Source organism: Tursiops truncatus, chromosome 2 (assembly GCF_011762595.2).
Source record: "Tursiops truncatus isolate mTurTru1 chromosome 2, mTurTru1.mat.Y, whole genome shotgun sequence".
Lineage (NCBI taxonomy): Eukaryota > Metazoa > Chordata > Mammalia > Artiodactyla > Delphinidae > Tursiops > Tursiops truncatus.
In genome coordinates, this window is record NC_047035.1 from 2270304 (window position 1) to 2288269 (window position 17966).

The 17966-nt window shown below is 42.3% G+C and overlaps 1 protein-coding gene and 1 long non-coding RNA gene across 14 annotated transcripts in view; one reads left to right on the plus strand and one right to left on the minus strand.

The window, feature by feature from the left end:
• Positions 1 to 220: 220 nt before the first annotated feature.
• The window catches only part of MARK3 (microtubule affinity regulating kinase 3), a 107715-nt gene continuing 89969 nt past the window's right edge, over positions 221 to 17966 (minus strand). For 6 of the 13 annotated variants that reach the window (XM_033850570.2, XM_019951890.3, XM_019951876.3 and 3 more), the window contains 5 exons: positions 16928 to 17031; positions 9595 to 9852; positions 5488 to 5514; positions 4162 to 4206; positions 221 to 765 (listed from right to left, as the gene is read on the minus strand). In XM_033850570.2, the coding sequence (XP_033706461.1) occupies positions 420 to 765; positions 4162 to 4206; positions 5488 to 5514; positions 9595 to 9852; positions 16928 to 17031 (780 nt within the window). In that variant the 3' untranslated portion in view covers positions 221 to 419. The remainder of the gene's footprint in view (positions 766 to 4161; positions 4207 to 5487; positions 5515 to 9594; positions 9853 to 16927; positions 17032 to 17966) is intronic. The other 7 variants (XM_073799003.1, XM_019951905.3, XM_019951883.2 and 4 more) reach the window with 4 other exon arrangements.
• Positions 2063 to 15417, plus strand: LOC109552871 (uncharacterized). Its single transcript, XR_004524986.2, has 2 exons — positions 2063 to 2446; positions 4368 to 15417. It is a non-coding gene; the product is annotated as an uncharacterized lncRNA (long non-coding RNA).

Sequence of the window (17966 nt, forward strand, 5' to 3'; positions counted from 1 at the left end):
AGTAATTCAGTATTTTCCTCCTTGGCAATTTTAATGTTTTAGCACCAAATAATCTCCCACAGAGGTACTCGTAACAACTCTGGTTGCCAGTGTAAGGAGATGCTTCCGTAGCACTACTTCACACACACACCGTCCACTCTCACACCCGCACAGACAGGAGGCACGTGGAGATGGATGTCACACGCTGACTTTCAGGGCAATGGAAATAAGACAGAGGGCACACGTGTCACACGTCTTTAATGTAGTGCATTCGTAGAAAAAAGGCCAGCTTTCGCTCCCAGGCGTGCTCTCGTCCTTATATTTTAATATCATGATTTAGAAGATGCAGACGTTATTGCCTAAATATTATTCTATACATTTCCATCAGTGTTCAGGAAAACACTTTAAATTGCTACTTAATTTACACCATAATTACTGGGTTACAGCTTTAGCTCATTGGCAATTTTGGAAGCGATATTTTTGAAAGCTATGGACGTCCCTGATATCCGCTTAAACCGGACCCCGTTCAGAGACAGTCTTGGCAGCTTGCACACTTCCATCTCCCACTGCACGAGGCTCTCCGCGTGCCCGTCGCCGTGGACACAGAAGAGTAAGAAGCGCTCTCTCTGCTCGTAGTCACAGTTATTGGCGTCCAGCACTTTGCGGATTTCCCGCATCATGTCATTGGGATCCATGGAACTAGTGGTTTTCATGCTCCAGGTAAAGCGCAGGGAACGAGGTTTTGCTTCTTTGTTTTCCTCCTTTTGCTCAGCAGATACGTTGCGACTGAAAGGCACAGTGCAGGTTTATTCTTAATTGCACAGGAAAACTCACCTTTTCTACTCTACCCAGCTCATGACCAACGTCTTCAATACAGCATAATAAATGACTTCCACGTTTTTCCCGCATAGGCTCATGGCTGGTAGACTGTTCCTTTGCTAAGAAGTACTCACCTATTTCTCCACAACCCCCTTCCCGTCCCAATCATAAGCCACAATGTAAAACATCTACCTGGCCGAAAAATCTCCACCAGTCATCCGGTGAAAATTAAGAAAGTAATTGTTAAACAGAACCCTTGGGAGGAGGCAAAGTGGAGAGCGAACTGAGCACGTCTCCAGAGCCCAGCCCCTGTCATCCAGGCTGGCTGCCGGCGGCAAGGTGCCGGCAGGGCCCTTCACAGGCCAGCTCAGGGAGGCGGCGGCAGCAGCCCAGCCACCAGGTCTGCTCGGCCTGGCTGCTTCTCCTACCACAATTTTAAAAGATTCAATTCATCATAACCTCCACTGTAACTGTTACTCAGGATAACCAGTTACTCAACACAGTTGAAAATCGCTTTCCCGGCAAACGGCCCCAGATGCTAAGTACAGCTAGGTAAGAGAGTGGGCCATTCTCGCAGTCCCCTACCACCACCTTAGCATTTTTCCTTTTACTGTGCTAATTTAAACTTCCAACTTCACAGTTAAAAAGAATTCTTAGATGACACTACCTTACTACTGAAATAGGAAAATGAAATGTTGAGGCTTACTTGCTGCTGAGCACTGAAATGACCAATTTGAATGTAAACTGTACAGATTCACAAGGTGCAGGCTGTGGTCCCAGGCACGGCTCTCTCAGGAACTCCAAGAGGCACCTACCATCTCACTGCTCTGCGGTATTTAATCATTACTGCCACAAGCCGTTACTGACATTCTCAATTAGGAGGGTGAATACCTAACACGCTTGTGCATTAAAAACTCACAGTGGGGCTTCCCTGGTGGCGCAGTGGTTGAGAGTCCGCCTGCCAGTGCAGGGGACACGGGTTCGTGCCCCGGGCTGGGAAGATCCCACATGCCGCGGAGCGGCTGGGCCCGTGAGCCATGGCCGCTGAGCCTGCGCATCCGGAGCCTGTGCTCCGCAACGGGAGAGGCCACAGCAGTGAGAGGCCCGCGTACCGCAAAAAAAAAAAAAAAAAAAAAAAAAAATCAACAAAAACTCACAGTGTATGTATGTTCAATACACTCAATCCTATGGCAAATTCACCAGAGCTGAGAGTGGACCGTAGGGTTTACTGTGTATGTAACTCTCCCTGTCAGCCACCTGCTAACAGAATATTCAGTTTGGTTCACACCTACCAAAACTGTTTGAAAGTTTCCTAAGTATAAAATGCTGCTAAATACTAAATAGGTTACAAAAAAAAGCAAAAGCTCTCTAAGCTGGGGTCAGGGGGGGAAAAACTAAAACACAAGGAAACAGCAATAGCACAGGTAAGGCACGGGCTGTCAGCTAGAGTCCCAGAGAGGTGGAGCCCGCCTGACAGGGAGGACCGCAAGAGAGGGGAGGAGTGGAGCAGAGGGAAAGGCAGGGTAGACGACGCGGGGCGGGGCGGGCAATGGCATCTGAGAAGAGCTACGAAGACACCATGGGATTTCAACATGACGGAGGCGGGAGAAAGTCTGTGTCTAGGGCAGAGGAAATCTCTTAAGTGAAGGTAAGGAGGTATGGAAAGCACAGAATGTGTTGAGGGCAAATTCGAAGGTACCCACGGACTGGAGCTGAGGGCACAGTCTCACCCCCCCCAGACGGCCGCTGGCATTTACTGAGCCCTTGATCCTCGGCACACCAGGAGGTGGGTTCTGTTAGTCCCTCCCAACTATGGCTGGGGAGACAAACTCAGGGCAGCTAGACTTGCTCAAGGGCAGGCGGGGGGATGCTGCCTGACTCTCACCCTGAACTTCTGCCTCAACTGAGGGATTTGTGCGTGGGGGAAACTGGGGCTGCTGAGGCCACACAGGGCCTCATATGGACATGGTCGGCCAGGCGATGGGGCCACTGCAGGTTTTCATTCAGGGTAGTCATGATCAGAGCTGTGTTTTAGAAAGACCAGGAAGAGAGGAAATGGGCTAACAAGGACCTGAAACAGCATGGTGGCGACTGGCATAAAAAAGGGCACAAGTGGAAGAAATCTAGAGTCCTGAACCCATCTGGTGACTCCCCCTGCCGCCAGATCCATGCAATGACAGGTACAGAAAATTTAAACGCAAAACACTCAACTACATAATCATTCTTTTTTTTTTGGCCGCACTGCACGGCTTGTGGGATCTTAGTTCCCCGATCAGGGGCTGAACCTGGGACCTACTGAAAGCACAGAGTCCTAACCACTTAATTCCCTACATAATCATTCTTAAAGAAAAAAAAAAAAGACATCTAATTTGAAATATGAAAATTCTCCTAGGGAATTTCCTAGAGGTCCAGTGCTTAGGACTTGGAGCTTTCACTGCCAGGGCCAGGGTACAATCCCTGGTCTGGGAACTAAGATCCCACAAGCCACATGGCGCGGCCAAAAAAGAAAAAAAAATTCTCCTAAATATTCTGCTTTCACTCCTTGAGACTAGAACTATGCCAGGAGTTCTCACCAGGTCGACAATGCTCCAGACTCCCAGACCTCACCTCAGGTCAGGAGAGCTCAGGCAGGAGGAATGCGTCTTTTTTTTAAATTACAAAAGGAAATTTATTTCAAAAGCATAAGGGAACACTTACATTTGAACAAGGGGATATACAGGTGTCTCGCAAAAGAAAACTAACCCATGGCATGAAGTTTTTCGTTCAAATTTTTGAAAAAGAAATAACCTAAGTTGTGCACTATTGCCTTAGGAAAGGGAAGGGGAACAATGAGGTGGTAAAGGAAGGAACACAGTCAACTTAATATCAAACTTTAGAAAGTAAAGTCACTTCTGCTCAGCTTTGAGTTTACAAACATTAAAAAGAAAAAGAGGAAAAATCACACTTAATGTTCAAATTTATATAACTGTAGTTCCAAAACAGCATCTATACTTGAAATGGCTTTAGGCCACTGGCTGATCTGCCGCTGAGGTCCAGGCTACCTGGTCACAGTTTTCAAATGGCAATTCCACGTTCCTATGCCTAGGAATGCGTATTTTAACACCCAAACACCAGTGAGAACCCAGGTGGGGCTGGGACCCGAGGCTCCCACCAGCAGGTGGCTGCAGCACTCCAGCGCCCTCACGTGGCTGCGAGGTGCGGGCGGCAGCAGCAATGCTTCCTGACCACATATTGCTGGTGGCACTAAGCAATTCCACGTGGAGCAGGGACAGATGCAGAACGTTCAGAAAAGGGGTGTTGCCTCTGCCGCAGAAATGAGGTAAATACCTATAAAATATTTTAAGTAAAAATCGTTTCCCTCACCTTGAGCCCTCATATCTCCCGTTCCTCTCATATTCAGTTGGAAGCCTCAATGAATAGAATGCAGAAGCACAGAGAAGTGGGAAAGAGAAAAGATATCTTACAACCAGTACACGACCAACCCAAATATAAACAGACATTATAAAATGAACAAATCCAAAGCACTTTTTGGTCACCAGCTGAGCTTATTAAAACTCCTACTCTTGTAGGTGTGACTCTGCCAGAGGCCACCGCCATGAGTTCATGAAGGCCGTGCAGGAGGCTGGCTACACACCTGCTTCACATACACAACAGGTATTCCTGCCCAGCTCTGGAATCTGCGCACACTCACGGCCTTCAACTGGAGGTATTCTTTTTAATCACTACCCAAAGTATAGTGGGTTTCCAATTAAATAATCATGGAGTGGAGTTTCCCACAGAAAGAAAGCACTCTTCCCACGGTTTCTGATAAAGAGCTCACGTGAATAAAGACTCTCCACGACCCACTGGTGGCCTCCACGTAAAACCCATAACCTGGCCCGCTGGTGAGCTGAGAGCAGCAGGCACGATGTGGCTGCAGTGGCAGCTTTTCCCTCAAGGGTGTGTGCATCCCGAGACAGTGAGCAACGCTTCTGGTCTTTTGAGTGTCATCATCAAAAAACTATCTACCTAGTAAGAATAACATTTACTACAGTGCTTTAAGTAAAAATGAGACATACTTTCTTCAGAGGTTGGTGGAAAGTGCCTTTTAGATACAATACTGTTCACTCTTCAACTCTTGGAAAATATTAAAATATTTCTGCTATACAGTTGCCCACGTCTTAATTTCTGAAAAACCCCAACAAATGAGGTTGTAGGTGTGAATTTTACATTTATTTCCAGTATCAGGATATTAGCTGATTTATCTGTCATTTTAAAGCCTTTTGCTAATGCAATCCTTCATGAAATAAAAAACGACAGCTAACACAATTACCACTTACCGTTTGCATGCTTGAGGCTAATCATGAATTGCACATTGTTACTGAACATCTCATTCTTCAAACAGAAGCATGCTAAGTGTTATTAGTATGAAGACAGAATTATTTGGATGCTAAATAATTCTACCAAAGGAAGAAAATGCACAGAGCATGCGTAGGCCTCTTGTTACATGGGTGCCACAGTCCCTTTAAAAATGCCTGACAGAGTTAATCTCTTTCTTTCCAGCTTCCTTTCAAAGAAGTATTTAGTTCTCAGCAGAAAGTTTAGTGTTTAAGGAAAAAAAAACAAGGCTAGAAAGCCAAACCTGATGTTAATTGCAGGAGCCATTTCAGGGTGAGGATTGAAAAAAAAATGTGTATATATAAATCCTACCTTTTGATAAACCTGAATGACATGTTTCTAAAAGAAATTAAGCCAAAAAAAAAAATTAACAAAAATGAGTTGCACAAGTTAAATAGTCAATTACAGATAGAACAAAAAACAGCAAGTAAAACAGGGCTCCTCTCCTGTCCAATGAACAATGAAACAGCGACATTTGATGAAAAAGTAAAATTATCACAAATAATTGAGTATGTGATCTTTTAAACAGAAATACAAAAAATCTGTACTTGTAAGAAAAAATTTAGCAGTAAATATTGACATTAACTATAATTAAATGTTTTAAGGTTCTTCAGATGGGTATACCTTAAGATAATAAAATTCAACATTTTGTGTTAAAGTCATTTGCAATGTACTAGAAATAAAATAACATTCCTCAACTTTCTTCAGAATATCTTATGAACAAAAAATCACCTTATACAGAAACATTAAAAATTTCATTATAAAAATATTTATCCATGAAGAGAATCATTACTTACTTCAGGAAGATGATTTAGACATTAACAGAATGTCTGTTACAGTGGTTTCGTATAAATCACTTTTTAAGAAAAAAAGTCATTGGAGGTTAGGTTTTTTTCCCTTCCAGTTTTGATATAACTGACATACAGCACTGTAATAAGTTACTGGGAGTTTAAAATGAAGTAGACTTTTTAGAGCTTTAGATATCAAAATGAATGAAAATTAAATGACCAGACAACAGTGGGGGGTTCATTTTTATGTTTTATGTAATAAACGGAAAGAGCTGTGTTTAAAAGAAGTAACTCTGCTCATTAAAAAAAAATTTAAGGAGATGCTTGGGTTGTGCTGAACAGAATTTGACAAAAGAAATTTCAAACTGGCTCAGGCTTGTATGATCACGCAATAAGCATTCCTGGGTGAGTGTGAGCTGGGCTTGTCAAGCTATTTCTAAATCTCAGTTCTGAGACAGAGCACAGGAGGCACTCAAATGTATTTGAGGACTGACTGAATTAATAACTTCCTTCGTTGTTTTTTTCCTAATTTGGGATGACTTTTGCATTGCTTCAGATACCTACCAATTTTAAAAGTATCTAACTACTGGAGATAACCGCCCACCACTCCATAATCAGATCAAAAGTAGTATACAGCAGGATTACACACAGTAAGGAAAGATCATGCATGTGAAAACTGATTAAAAGGCCTTTAAAACGTATTTTCATTTCCGAATTTTCTACCTGAGAAAAGTCAAGGGGACTGCTCAGGTACCATAGGACTGATTTTCTTAACTTTTCCTCCCTTAAATCCCTTGAGGTATAAAGAGGAGGAAGCTACAGGATTAAGGCTCTCACACTCCGCCCGGGACCACGTGGATGGCTCCCAGGAGCACAGAGGCACCTGCGCTTGTGCCCGGGCTGTCCTGCCTGCAGAGTATGGGTGACTCTGAGTGCCCTGAGCCCACAGCTCTCTAAAGCTCTCACAACATCCAGGGCACAGCCAGGAGCAGAGGGCGAGTTTTCTGATGCCAGTCCCACCACGTCACAGCAGGTCTCCTTGCGGCATCTACGTGCCAACACCTGAGCCTTTCCTGCACTAGAACTTTAACCCTCACAATTATTGTTAGGAGAGGGTAAGAAGCTGATGCTGCGGCAGCAAGGACTCTGTTTTTAAGAATGAACTGACTACAACTGAAGTACAGCACCAAGGGAGGCTACAGGTCTCAGTCTGCAAACTAACAGAAGACTTTCTGTAAAAATTTTGGGGTGGAAATTATAAAATCAGATGAGCCCCTCTAGAATATTTTTAACAAGAAGCCTCAGCCTTCACTTTCAATTCAAATACATGAAATAAACTTAATTCTAAAATGGGGGAAAAGGACTCACGTCTGTAACCGTGCTTTACCGTTTTCTGCCAGGGACACTACACAGTGGGTTCACGGCTCTTCTGGAGCCACGGATCTGACTCAGCACTCTTCTGCTGTAGGATCTTGAACATGTACCTTAATCTCTCTGAACCTTGCCTCCAGTTTCTTCTATGAAACTGGGACAATGTCTATTCCATGGGGTAGATTATGGAGATTAAATGAGTATGTGAGAGAGAATGCATGTGTGTGCATACACACATACTTATTTATGTATAGAAAATGAGTATTCCTGGGCTTCCCTGGCGGCGCAGTGGTTGAGAGTCCGCCTGCCGATGCAGGGGACACGGGTTCGTGCCCCGGTCCGGGAAGATCCCACATGCCGCGGAGCGGCTAGGCCCGTGGGCTATGGCCGCTGAGCCGGCGTGTCCAGAGCCTGTGCTTTGCGGTGGGAGAGGCCACAGCAGTAAGAGGCCCGTGTACCACAAAAAATAAAGAAAAAGAGTATTCCTATATCTATAAATCTACAGACATCTCTTTAGCTTAGCACACAGGAAGCATTCAGTATACTGTGGCTGATGTTATTTTTGTCAATGATAGTATTAAGATGACCCCCAAAAACCCACGAAGAAGGCAAACAAATAAATTCAAGGATTTTAATGATGTGCAAGGCTTTATTTAAAGAGCCCATTACTGACCAATGTGTAAGGACACAAAGCTGACTGTCCTGTGACTGGAGCTTAGACAGACCTGACCGCCACACATCCCTTCTGTTCTCGGGGACCAGAGGGCAAAGGATCAGTTGACATTAAGCAGCCTAGGCTCCGAGGAAGGAGCTAAGGCACAGGGAGGCTGGGGACAGCACCTGGGATGACCCTGAAAGGAAGCAACGCATTATTTTGGGGGGTCATCAGACTCTTCTTGGGTTGAACTCATTGTCTCTCTTGCTGGCCACAAATGGGTGCCCCAAATCTGGCAAGGCCCTTCAGACCATTCTGCTCTTCTGCCCAGCCTGGAATGGGATGTCTCAGCAAAGGGGCTCAGAGAATAATAGGGTAGACCAGAAACTCTGGACTCCTCTGACCTCTAGTCAATGCTAGTGGATATCAGAAGTCCTCCCTAATCTGGTATTTGACATCCTGACAATGAACAGATCATCTGGGGAAAGACAGTTTAATGTGACTTGTCTAAGTTTTAGATGACTGATTTAAAATAAAATTACTGGGGGAGACTGAAAAGTGGTATTTAGCTTCAGGTTAAATCAAGAAGACGGCACATAACAGATCAGTAGGCTAACGGGCCACAGAGAGTCAGAGAAGAGAGGAGGAGGGCATGTATCATTTTAGACTCTGGGAAGAGCCCACTGTTGTTCTGTGAAGAAGACACAAGTGATGAACCAGAGGGTCTGTAACAGGCAAAACCTGCAGGACACCTCGGACAGACTAATCCACAGAGAGGCTTAAGTTCAAAGAATTTCCTCTGGGTGTCCTGGAACTGCAAGGGCTCTCAGGTTTCCTGGGTGTGGTCCTGGCTAAAGGTGCCTTTGCTTATAATGCAGAGTGGTATCTCTTCTTTTTCCTCTTATAGTAGCCAATGTTTCTAGGCTTTGCAACCTCTAGACGAAGATTCTGGAAATAAAGTTAAAAGTACCTCAAGGGACCTTTAGAGATTTCCCAAGGCCCCAACTGACAGTCTACTGGACATACAAAAGATTTTATACATGACCAGATACTAGCTTCTTCCTAAGAATAAGGCAAGGATTTTATCTCCAAAACTACTCAATATAGAATGTTACCTTGTTCTCATTATAACTCAGGCCAACAGAGAGAACAATTTCAAGATTGAAGCTCTAAGAAACTTAGTGCTCCTCAACGACGCTGGAATGCAACGAGAGAAGAGGAAATGTCTCTCTCCTCCGTGTCTAGGGACGCTTACACCATACACGTCTTCCTCGGTGGCTACTGATGGGGCGCCAGCCCCCGAACTACACTGGATCTGGGCTTTCGCTAAACTGAAGTGCACATGCCATGTAGAGAGATGTGAGAGTAAAAGGAAAAGTAATTAAACAACAACCACCTCCCAAGTGCTAGATAACTTTTAGTGTTGTGAAAGGACTCTGAGCTCTATAATTCCTCTTCTGAAAGGTTTTGAAAGTACAGCATTAGAAAAATGTGAGCTAAAGACAAACTGAAAAGCATCTGGGCAGCGGCTTCACACGAGGGAGACGGCACTTCTCCCTTTGCCCTTGTGTTTGCTCCAACCAACAGCACCACCTAGGCACTTACCTCCTCGTGAGTTTGGAAGTTAATTTACTAAAAAGATTAGTGGAGCCTCGGCTTCGAGTCTGCGACAATGGTGTGGCTTCATGGGACAGGCTGGGTGAAGCAGGCGGGCCGTTATACGTGGCAGTGCGCCGCTCCCGGGGCTGGCCGTGGAAAGTGCTACGACTGGCAGTGCCTCTTGGGAAGCGGGTTCGATCTGGGGTGGTGGCGCTGCTAATACTGTGTGTTGAAGCAACTGGAGCTCTCTGGTCAGGAATAGTGCTTTGAGATCAGAAAATGACAGATTCTTAGATCTCTGTTCACAAAACCCTGCATTTGTAGCAAACATGGCACACAAACATTTACGATCACAATATACCTTTGATATAGAGTGGAGAAAACCAGTTATATAAATCCAGATCCAAGGGGTATTTTATAGGACTTAGGAGCAAAAGGTAAGTTAAATGGCAAAGGGTACCAAAGGAATAGTACATAATCAAACAAAACCTCATGGAGTTTAAGGGAACAGTACACACATATTTTCAAGGACAAGATTAATGCAGGGAAATTCTAGAACAAAGAACAGCTAACTCAAGCTTTTTTTCCTTTGCTTCCCTCTCAAATTGCTTACATGCAGAGAAACTTGCCAATACAAAAGAAATAAAGGCTATGCAGGTGAAACTGAAGAATAGGCAACTAAAAAGTTTTGGAAGCACAAAAATGGCATAAGTACTGTAAAATTCCACATGCTGAAAGCAACTTGGAAAGAAGGGGGAATTTCTTACACCCTTTGTAGTATGCAAAGGCATGAAGACACAAAGATGACCAGGGACACCATGAGACAGGATGTGCTTAACTAAAACCACACACAGGAAGGACACTTTGTAGACAACTGGAACAAGATCTTGGACTATAAAATCCACAGCACAAAATTAAGAAGCAGTGGGTACACATTAGTTTCACAAGGAATGTGCATTTTCTTACATAGCCTTGAAGTTATCTCCTTCACTGTCTATTGGAGGTAACATCATCTTGGGGCGCCCAGAGCCTGACATGGACATCGACTTGTGATGTCGCAGCCGACAGGTGGAAGATGTCTTACAAACAGAGGCAGGGCTAGCTGCGTAAGCGAACATTTCCATCAGGCTGGGAGGGGGTTTGGGTTCAGGCAGAGGCAGAAACAACAGTATGATGGACTAGTGACAAAAAGAGCAACTCTTGTTCAAAGCATATAACCTTCCTCCCCAAACCATCTTGTCTTTGTCAAGGAACAAAAATCTCTTAAACCTGTTTTGGGGATTCTGGAGCAACTGCTAATCTGTATCTGCTTTTTTTAAAACAGCAATTTAAAAAGTTTATTAGCTTTAAAGAAAAGAAAATAACATCATACATGTTTGAATATTTACGTGAGAGGGACGATCTCTTCCGAGCTATGTATAAAATTAAGCCTACCCTAAAAGAGATGCCTCCATTCATACCAAAGTGAATCTATAACATGAGCCCACTATGCTCTTGACCTGTTCCCAAAGCACACTGTCATATTTTAAATGGACTAGTAACATCACAGGCGCAGCAGTAACTAGTTCTATTTATCAAAGTATTCTATGTTGTTTAGATATCCTATGTTGTTTGTATTTATCAAAGTATCCTATGTTGGGCTTCCCTAGTGGCGCTAGTGGTTAGGAATCCGCCTGCCAATGCAGAGGACACGGGTTCGAGCCCTGGTCCAGGAAGATCCCACATGCCGCGGAGCAACTAAGCCCGTGCGTCACAACTACTGAGCCTGTGCTCTAGAGCCCGCAAGCCACAACTACTGAGCCCCCGCGCCACAAACTACTGAAGCTCAAGCGCCTAGAGCCCGTGCTCTGCAACAAGAGAAGGCACCACAGTGAGAAGCCCACGCACTGCACAAACAAAGAGTAGCCCCTGCTCGCTGCAACTAGAGAAAGCCCGTGCGCAGCAATGAAGACCCAATGCAGCCAAAAATAAAATAAATTTATTTAAAAAAAGTATCCTGTTAAAACCTTCCTACTCAAAGGACTTTCACTTCTTTATAAACAACACTCTGAATTCCTAAGGGGTCAACAGAGCCCCATTTTTCAAGGTGGGAAAACTAATAAGAGCGAATTAACTGTTTATAGACAGAAAAAGAGTAACAAGTGGCTACATGTCTGCAGTTTCACCTGGCACAGACAGCTATGGGACAAAACTACCTAAGGGAGTTTCCCCATCCTTAATTCCAGCTCAGTCATCATGTCCTTGGAATTTCAAAGGGGCAGTTTCTTTCCTTTAAAAGATAATCAGGGATTTAGAATTTTGACCATACTCTTTCAGTGACTTTCTACAGAAATCCTTTCAAAGCCTGAAACCTAGAAACATCAGGTTCTTTCCCTCATGCCCCACATCCAGAGCAACTGGGACATCTTGTTGGTGTCAACTTCCTAACAGCACTTCAATGAGCCCGGGCCTCCCCACCTCTACTCTGAGGGTCTTCGTGCAGCGCTTCACCTCTCCCACAGGCCCAATCCTAAGTCATCTGTCTTTACTGGTCTCCAATTTCACACTTTCCAATCTGTCCACCATACAGCTGTGAACTTTCTAAAGCGCAAACCTGACCTTGTCACTCATCTGCTTTTAACCATGCAAAAGCACACTGCGTCTTCAGGATAAAGTCCAAACTCCGCTGGCATCCAAGTAGCATCCTCAGGTGCCCACAGCTCGGCCCCTGCCACCTCTCCAGGCTTGACCTTTCACTGTTACCTCCCGGGACGACTTTCGGGCCCACCTGATGATGTGCAGTTGCTTGGTCGTGCATCAAAGAACTTTTGCAGGAGCTATTCTCCGTGTCTGGAGAGCTGGCATCTTTCTACTTTCATCAAAATCCAACCCAGAGGTCATCCCCTCCGCGAAGTCTCCACCGGTGCCCTCTCCCATCAGGAGTGACTCATTCCGCTCTATGTATTCAGTGCGGGCACCTGCTACCGCACACCACACTGCACCGCAGTGACTCCTGTCTGCTCATGCGCCCTGGAAGCATGGCCTGCAATCTCATCGTGTCCCCGGGGTCTCCTAACTGAAAAGGTACATTAATGAAATGAGCCACTGGAATTCTAACAGTCCCAATATGAAGGAGACAGGTCTTTGTAATAAACTGCTCAAGAAGATCTGCTTGTCCCTGCGTTTGTTTGACAATCCTGCCCTCCCACTTGGGGGAGTGGCTTATAAAGATTAAACAGAGATTCACTTTTGTGTTTTTCACAGTCCTTTCCTTTGGCAAAAACACCTGAATTCTGTTTTGGTAGAAATAGGTTTTTGGTCTCTCGATGTCGTTGACTCCACCCCAGACTTTCCCAGCTACCCTGGCCAGTGACAGATTAAGAGATGGGCACATGGCCAGAGCCAGACCAACAGGGCCCCAGAAGACAGCCCCAGGGCTTCTGCTTGAGCAGAGCTGAGTGTGGGAAGATGTCAGGGCGGATGCTGCTGAGCCCATCAAGGAACTCCTGCAGAAGAAGCAGAACTATGAGATGAACCCTGACTCTATCCCTGAACTTTTTTAGTTATAGGAATTCATAGATGCCCTTTTTAATTTAAACTTGTTTGGACTGGGTTTCTGTCACCTGCAACACAGAGAGTCCTAAGTGATTCAACTATCTGAAGAAATGCTTTGTTGTTTCCAATATGCACGTACAGACATACATACACATAGATACATATAATTTTACTTTAATAAGTTACAGATAAATACAACTGTCTTTTGTGCTCTATTACCTGTTCCAAGCAGGTCAAGAGTCGTCAAACACACTTTATGCCCCTGCCCAGCTGCTGATGTTCTCTTGCCCAAATTAGGAGCTAAGATCAATAGATGCATTAAAAAAAAAAAGCAGGGGAAGAAGAGGAGGCAGGGGTTATTTGGCATCTTCCCTGGAGAATATAAATGGTCCCAAAGACTCTGGATAAGGAAATGGCTTTCCTTATCCAGAGCAGGGAGATGCTCAGTCTATCCCCTGTGAGGCCATTGCTCCCTGGCTGGACACTGAAGGCAAGACTGTGTGGACAGACACTTTACAACAAAAAACTGACCCCTCCTTAGAGTCAGAGACCTTCTTAAAAAGGAAGTGTAAATTGATATATTAAAAATTATTAAATTTTTACAAAATCTTAAAGGCAATTAAATGAATTATTTCTTTAGAAATTTAATCATGTCACATTACGAGTTCCACAAAGCAAGCAACAAAACAGATGTGTTTTTTTTGACTTCTAAAGTAGGCCTAGCACCTCAATTTAGGAAACAGTAAACTCAATAAATGTTTGCCGAATGTCAAGTCTGTACAAACTCACAAAAATTCTATTTACAACATACAATCCCAACATCACAATGGGCTGCATCAAACTGGACAAAATTTCTCCCCCAGAAAAGTGGCACAAATGATGGTTATAGTTCATAGACCACCCCACAAGAATCTACATAAACAAAACAGTAACTGCGTTATATTTTTAGTAGTTCTGGGTACAAGGAAAAATCATTTTTTAAACCTTAACTTATAGAAATAGTATGATTTCTTAAAATTCAAATTGTGTGAAGTTCCTGTTAATCTTCTGGTTTTATATCTATGCCTGATAATTTTTTAAAATTCTAATCTACTTACTGTTATTAAAGGAAAGGTATTTTCAATTTGTTTGATATGACATCTATCCTATATCAGAACATTCTGATATGAAATTGGTCGCTGACTCAAAGCATACTCAGTGATTGGGCAAAAGCAAAATTAAAAATATAACCCAAAGATACTTGTGTTAAATGTGATAAAACCTTCTTTGCTCATTTAGTTTTCATTAGCCACAATCATTCTCTTGTTGGAATTCTGTAAAAACATTCTCATGTATAAGAAAAAAGTCCAACATATTGAAGGCTAAAATGGGAATTAATGTCCTTCTTTCAGAAGTTAACATAGATCCAGGCATCCTGTACCTTACTAGTATTGTAGTCAAGGAATAAGATATATATGGGAGAGGAAAAAGCAACAATCTGCCAAAGAAGTCATCTGCACACAGAGAAGGCTCAGTGCATAATTTATGACTCAAGCATCTATTTTAAGGGTGAGAAAGTTGTCACATTTAATGCCTTCCTTAACTGGAAGTAAAAAATATGACCACCAGTTTGGCACTCAAACCTCCAATATTTTCCCACAATTTTTCAATTCATTTGTAAGACAGAAAAAGAAAATCCAGATATTATGAAAATCATGGGCCCCGCTTGTGTGGTTGGAGGCACTGTCTGACTGAAGATAAAGACAACACTTTCAGCAAAGCATTTAAAGAGCCGATGCTAACAGATGCCATAAGGCCCAGGCTGGTATAAGGAGGAGGCAGCCCCACTGAGGAAGGCGTCTGCAGGTAGAACACAGACAGGTAATGACTCCAAAGAAATCAGAGTATTCCTAAAACTATTTCCAAAGAGTGAACTGAATAACTGTAGGGAAGGAGAATTAGAGGAGTAGATGCACACACAGAAACACAAATCAAGGGAGCAGACCTAGATCTTGGTCTTAATAGCCTTTTAAATAAAAGTCTGACTCTGTACCTCAGAGAATTGTATATTCTAAAGTTCAAAAGGAATGTGATAGAATAATTCAACAATTTAGAAGAATCTGTAAAAAGAAAGGTCATGAAACAACATTTTTCTAGTTCTATAGACTAATATCCATAACATATTAGAAACTTTTGGGAACTCCCTGGCAGTCCAGTGGTTCGGACTCAGCACTTTCACTGTGGGGAACCCAGGTTCAATCCCTGGTCAGGGAACTAAGATTCCATGAGGCCAAAAAAAAAAAAAGAAGAAAGAAATTTCTAAGTCTTCTACTGATATCTCCTATTCAATCCCTTCAAACTAGAAGAAATTTGATAGATTTGACAAAGTAACTGTAAGAAAAGAAAATTTACCAAAGAATAGACCACTATTAAAAAATAAATATACCAATCACTAATTTATAAGCTATCTAGCCCAGTTGCTCTACTCAAATTATTAATAGTTCTTAATCATAGGAAAAAGACAATGTTAAAACAAGCACACACATAGGAATCAGAATATCAGGATGTAAATATTTCTAAAAATTCACTGAAAAATGAATGTAATCTCACATAGTAAGCTTTTACCTTCATGTCAATTCAAACATAAGTGGTCTGTGGAAGAGGGGAATGATAAAATAGTCTGGTTTTAAGGGTGAAAGAGGTTAGGTTAGGCTTAGGTTGTTACAGAAGTTACTGATCAAACATTTCATTTGACTGATGAGATCTAAAGGAAACAGAAATCTTATAATGCAATTTCAGAAAGTAAATGTCAGAAAAAGAGGAAAAACAATTTTGATGCTACACATGAGAATGTGATATGACCAAGCAATGTTCAGAGAGGCCAGGGGACAATGAAAGATGATGTGAATTTATTTTATGGATTTCTACTCCAGAACTTTATCTGCTCACTTTGACCTTATCTCACCATTTTGAATTTAGTTTTATACTACTTTTCCAAGAAGAAAGAAGGAAAATCATGCCCATTTGGGAAATTTGTTCTATATACAATATATTTCACTACTCTACCAATCCAACTCCCCCCACCCACTTTTCCCTCTGCCCAAACTTAGCTCTACTCCATGGTTTCTGGATGTACTTAATCCCACTTTTCTGACTCTATTTCTTATTTTGAAACCCCAAGAAAATTGTTTGCATGATCTAACTCCTTACTGACATATTACTTTGTTAGTATTTTAAATCATGCTTATCCAATGTATGACTGCCTCTCTACCAGATTAAAATCATTCAGAAGATTGCACTCTCCATTTCTCTGGGATACTCAGTGTGTCTCTTTTAAGGTGAAGACTGTGTTACTACTTGTCCGCCATGCTCCTCTGACACACTGCTGACCTATGACTGAAGGCTCACCCGCCCCATCAGGTGCTCCACATCTTCCTGAGGTGTGGCTCCCCGTCTCAGGTCCTCATCCTTCCCCCTTCCAGCCCTGGTTCAAGTTATTCATGTGCACAAAATAATCTCCATTTCCCTGTTCATAAGTCTACAATTAAACCATAGCTTACCATCTATTTCCTCTGGGAAAGCTCCCTGCTTTAACTCAACCCTTCCAATCATCATACGCAGCTGGCCAGGAGGATAAGCTCTGGACAATGAGAGGAATTTGGAATTCTAGGATCTCACTAAAACTCTGCGTTCAAATTTAACTTACCATTAGCGAATACTTACCACTAGTATTTGAATTTTGATTATAAAAACTGAGAAGCAAATATCATTCTTCCATTTCTCTTGGGAAAAACAAATTTTCTTGCAAACAGGTAAAATTTCATACCTGTTTTCTTTGCCATTATGAATTACTGAATGTCTATCAGCTGTAGTTCTTTCACTGCAAACATAAGTATTCCGCCGCGTCATTCCACCAGATGCTGTATTACTCTATTAAAAAAAAGGGCATTTTGGTCTTAAACTATTTAGTAAGTATAGCACAATAGGAAAAAAACCCCACCTAATTTAAATAAACGTGAATACTCTTTAAATAAACCTACACTAAAATATCAACAGTACTGGCCACTAGATCAGAGAAGAGGATGAAGGCAGCAGCCTCCACCCTCCTTCCTAGCCTCCAATGTTTCTGCAATAATGAAAGATGGCTATGGTAAAGTGACTCTGAAAAGCTGGCTATAATAATCTACAGAGTAATAACTCATGGATTATTTAAAACAAAGCAGACAGAGAGATCCACTATTTTTAAAAGGTAATACTTTCAAAGTAAAAAATTAAAAAGCAAGGATTATAAATATAAGGTAAATATACAAATAAAATAAAAAATAAAAAAATAAAAAGATAAAAATTAGGGTTAGAACTGTAAAACTATTAGAAAAAAATGGGTATATCTACATGACCTTGGATTCGACGAGAGATTCAGATAAGACACACACACAAAAATATGAGTAACAAAAAGAAAAAAATAAACTGGACTTTATCAAAATTAGAAACTTTTGTGCATCAAAGAACACTATCAAAGATGTGAAAAGAGAACCTACAGAATAGGAGAAAATATTTGCAAATCCTATATTTGGTAAAGGTTTAATATCCAGAATACATAACGAATCCTTACAACTCAACCACAAGATGACAAACAACCCAATTTAAAAATGGGCAAAGGACTTGAATAGACATTTTTCCAAAGAAGGCATACAAATGGCCAATAAACACATGAAAAGATGCTGAACATCACTGGTCATTTAGGAAACGCAAATCAAAACCACAATGAGGTACCACTTCACACACACCAGGATAGCTATAATTAAAAAAAACAGAAAATAACAAGTATTGGCAAGGATGTGGAGAAACAGAGACTCAAATACGGC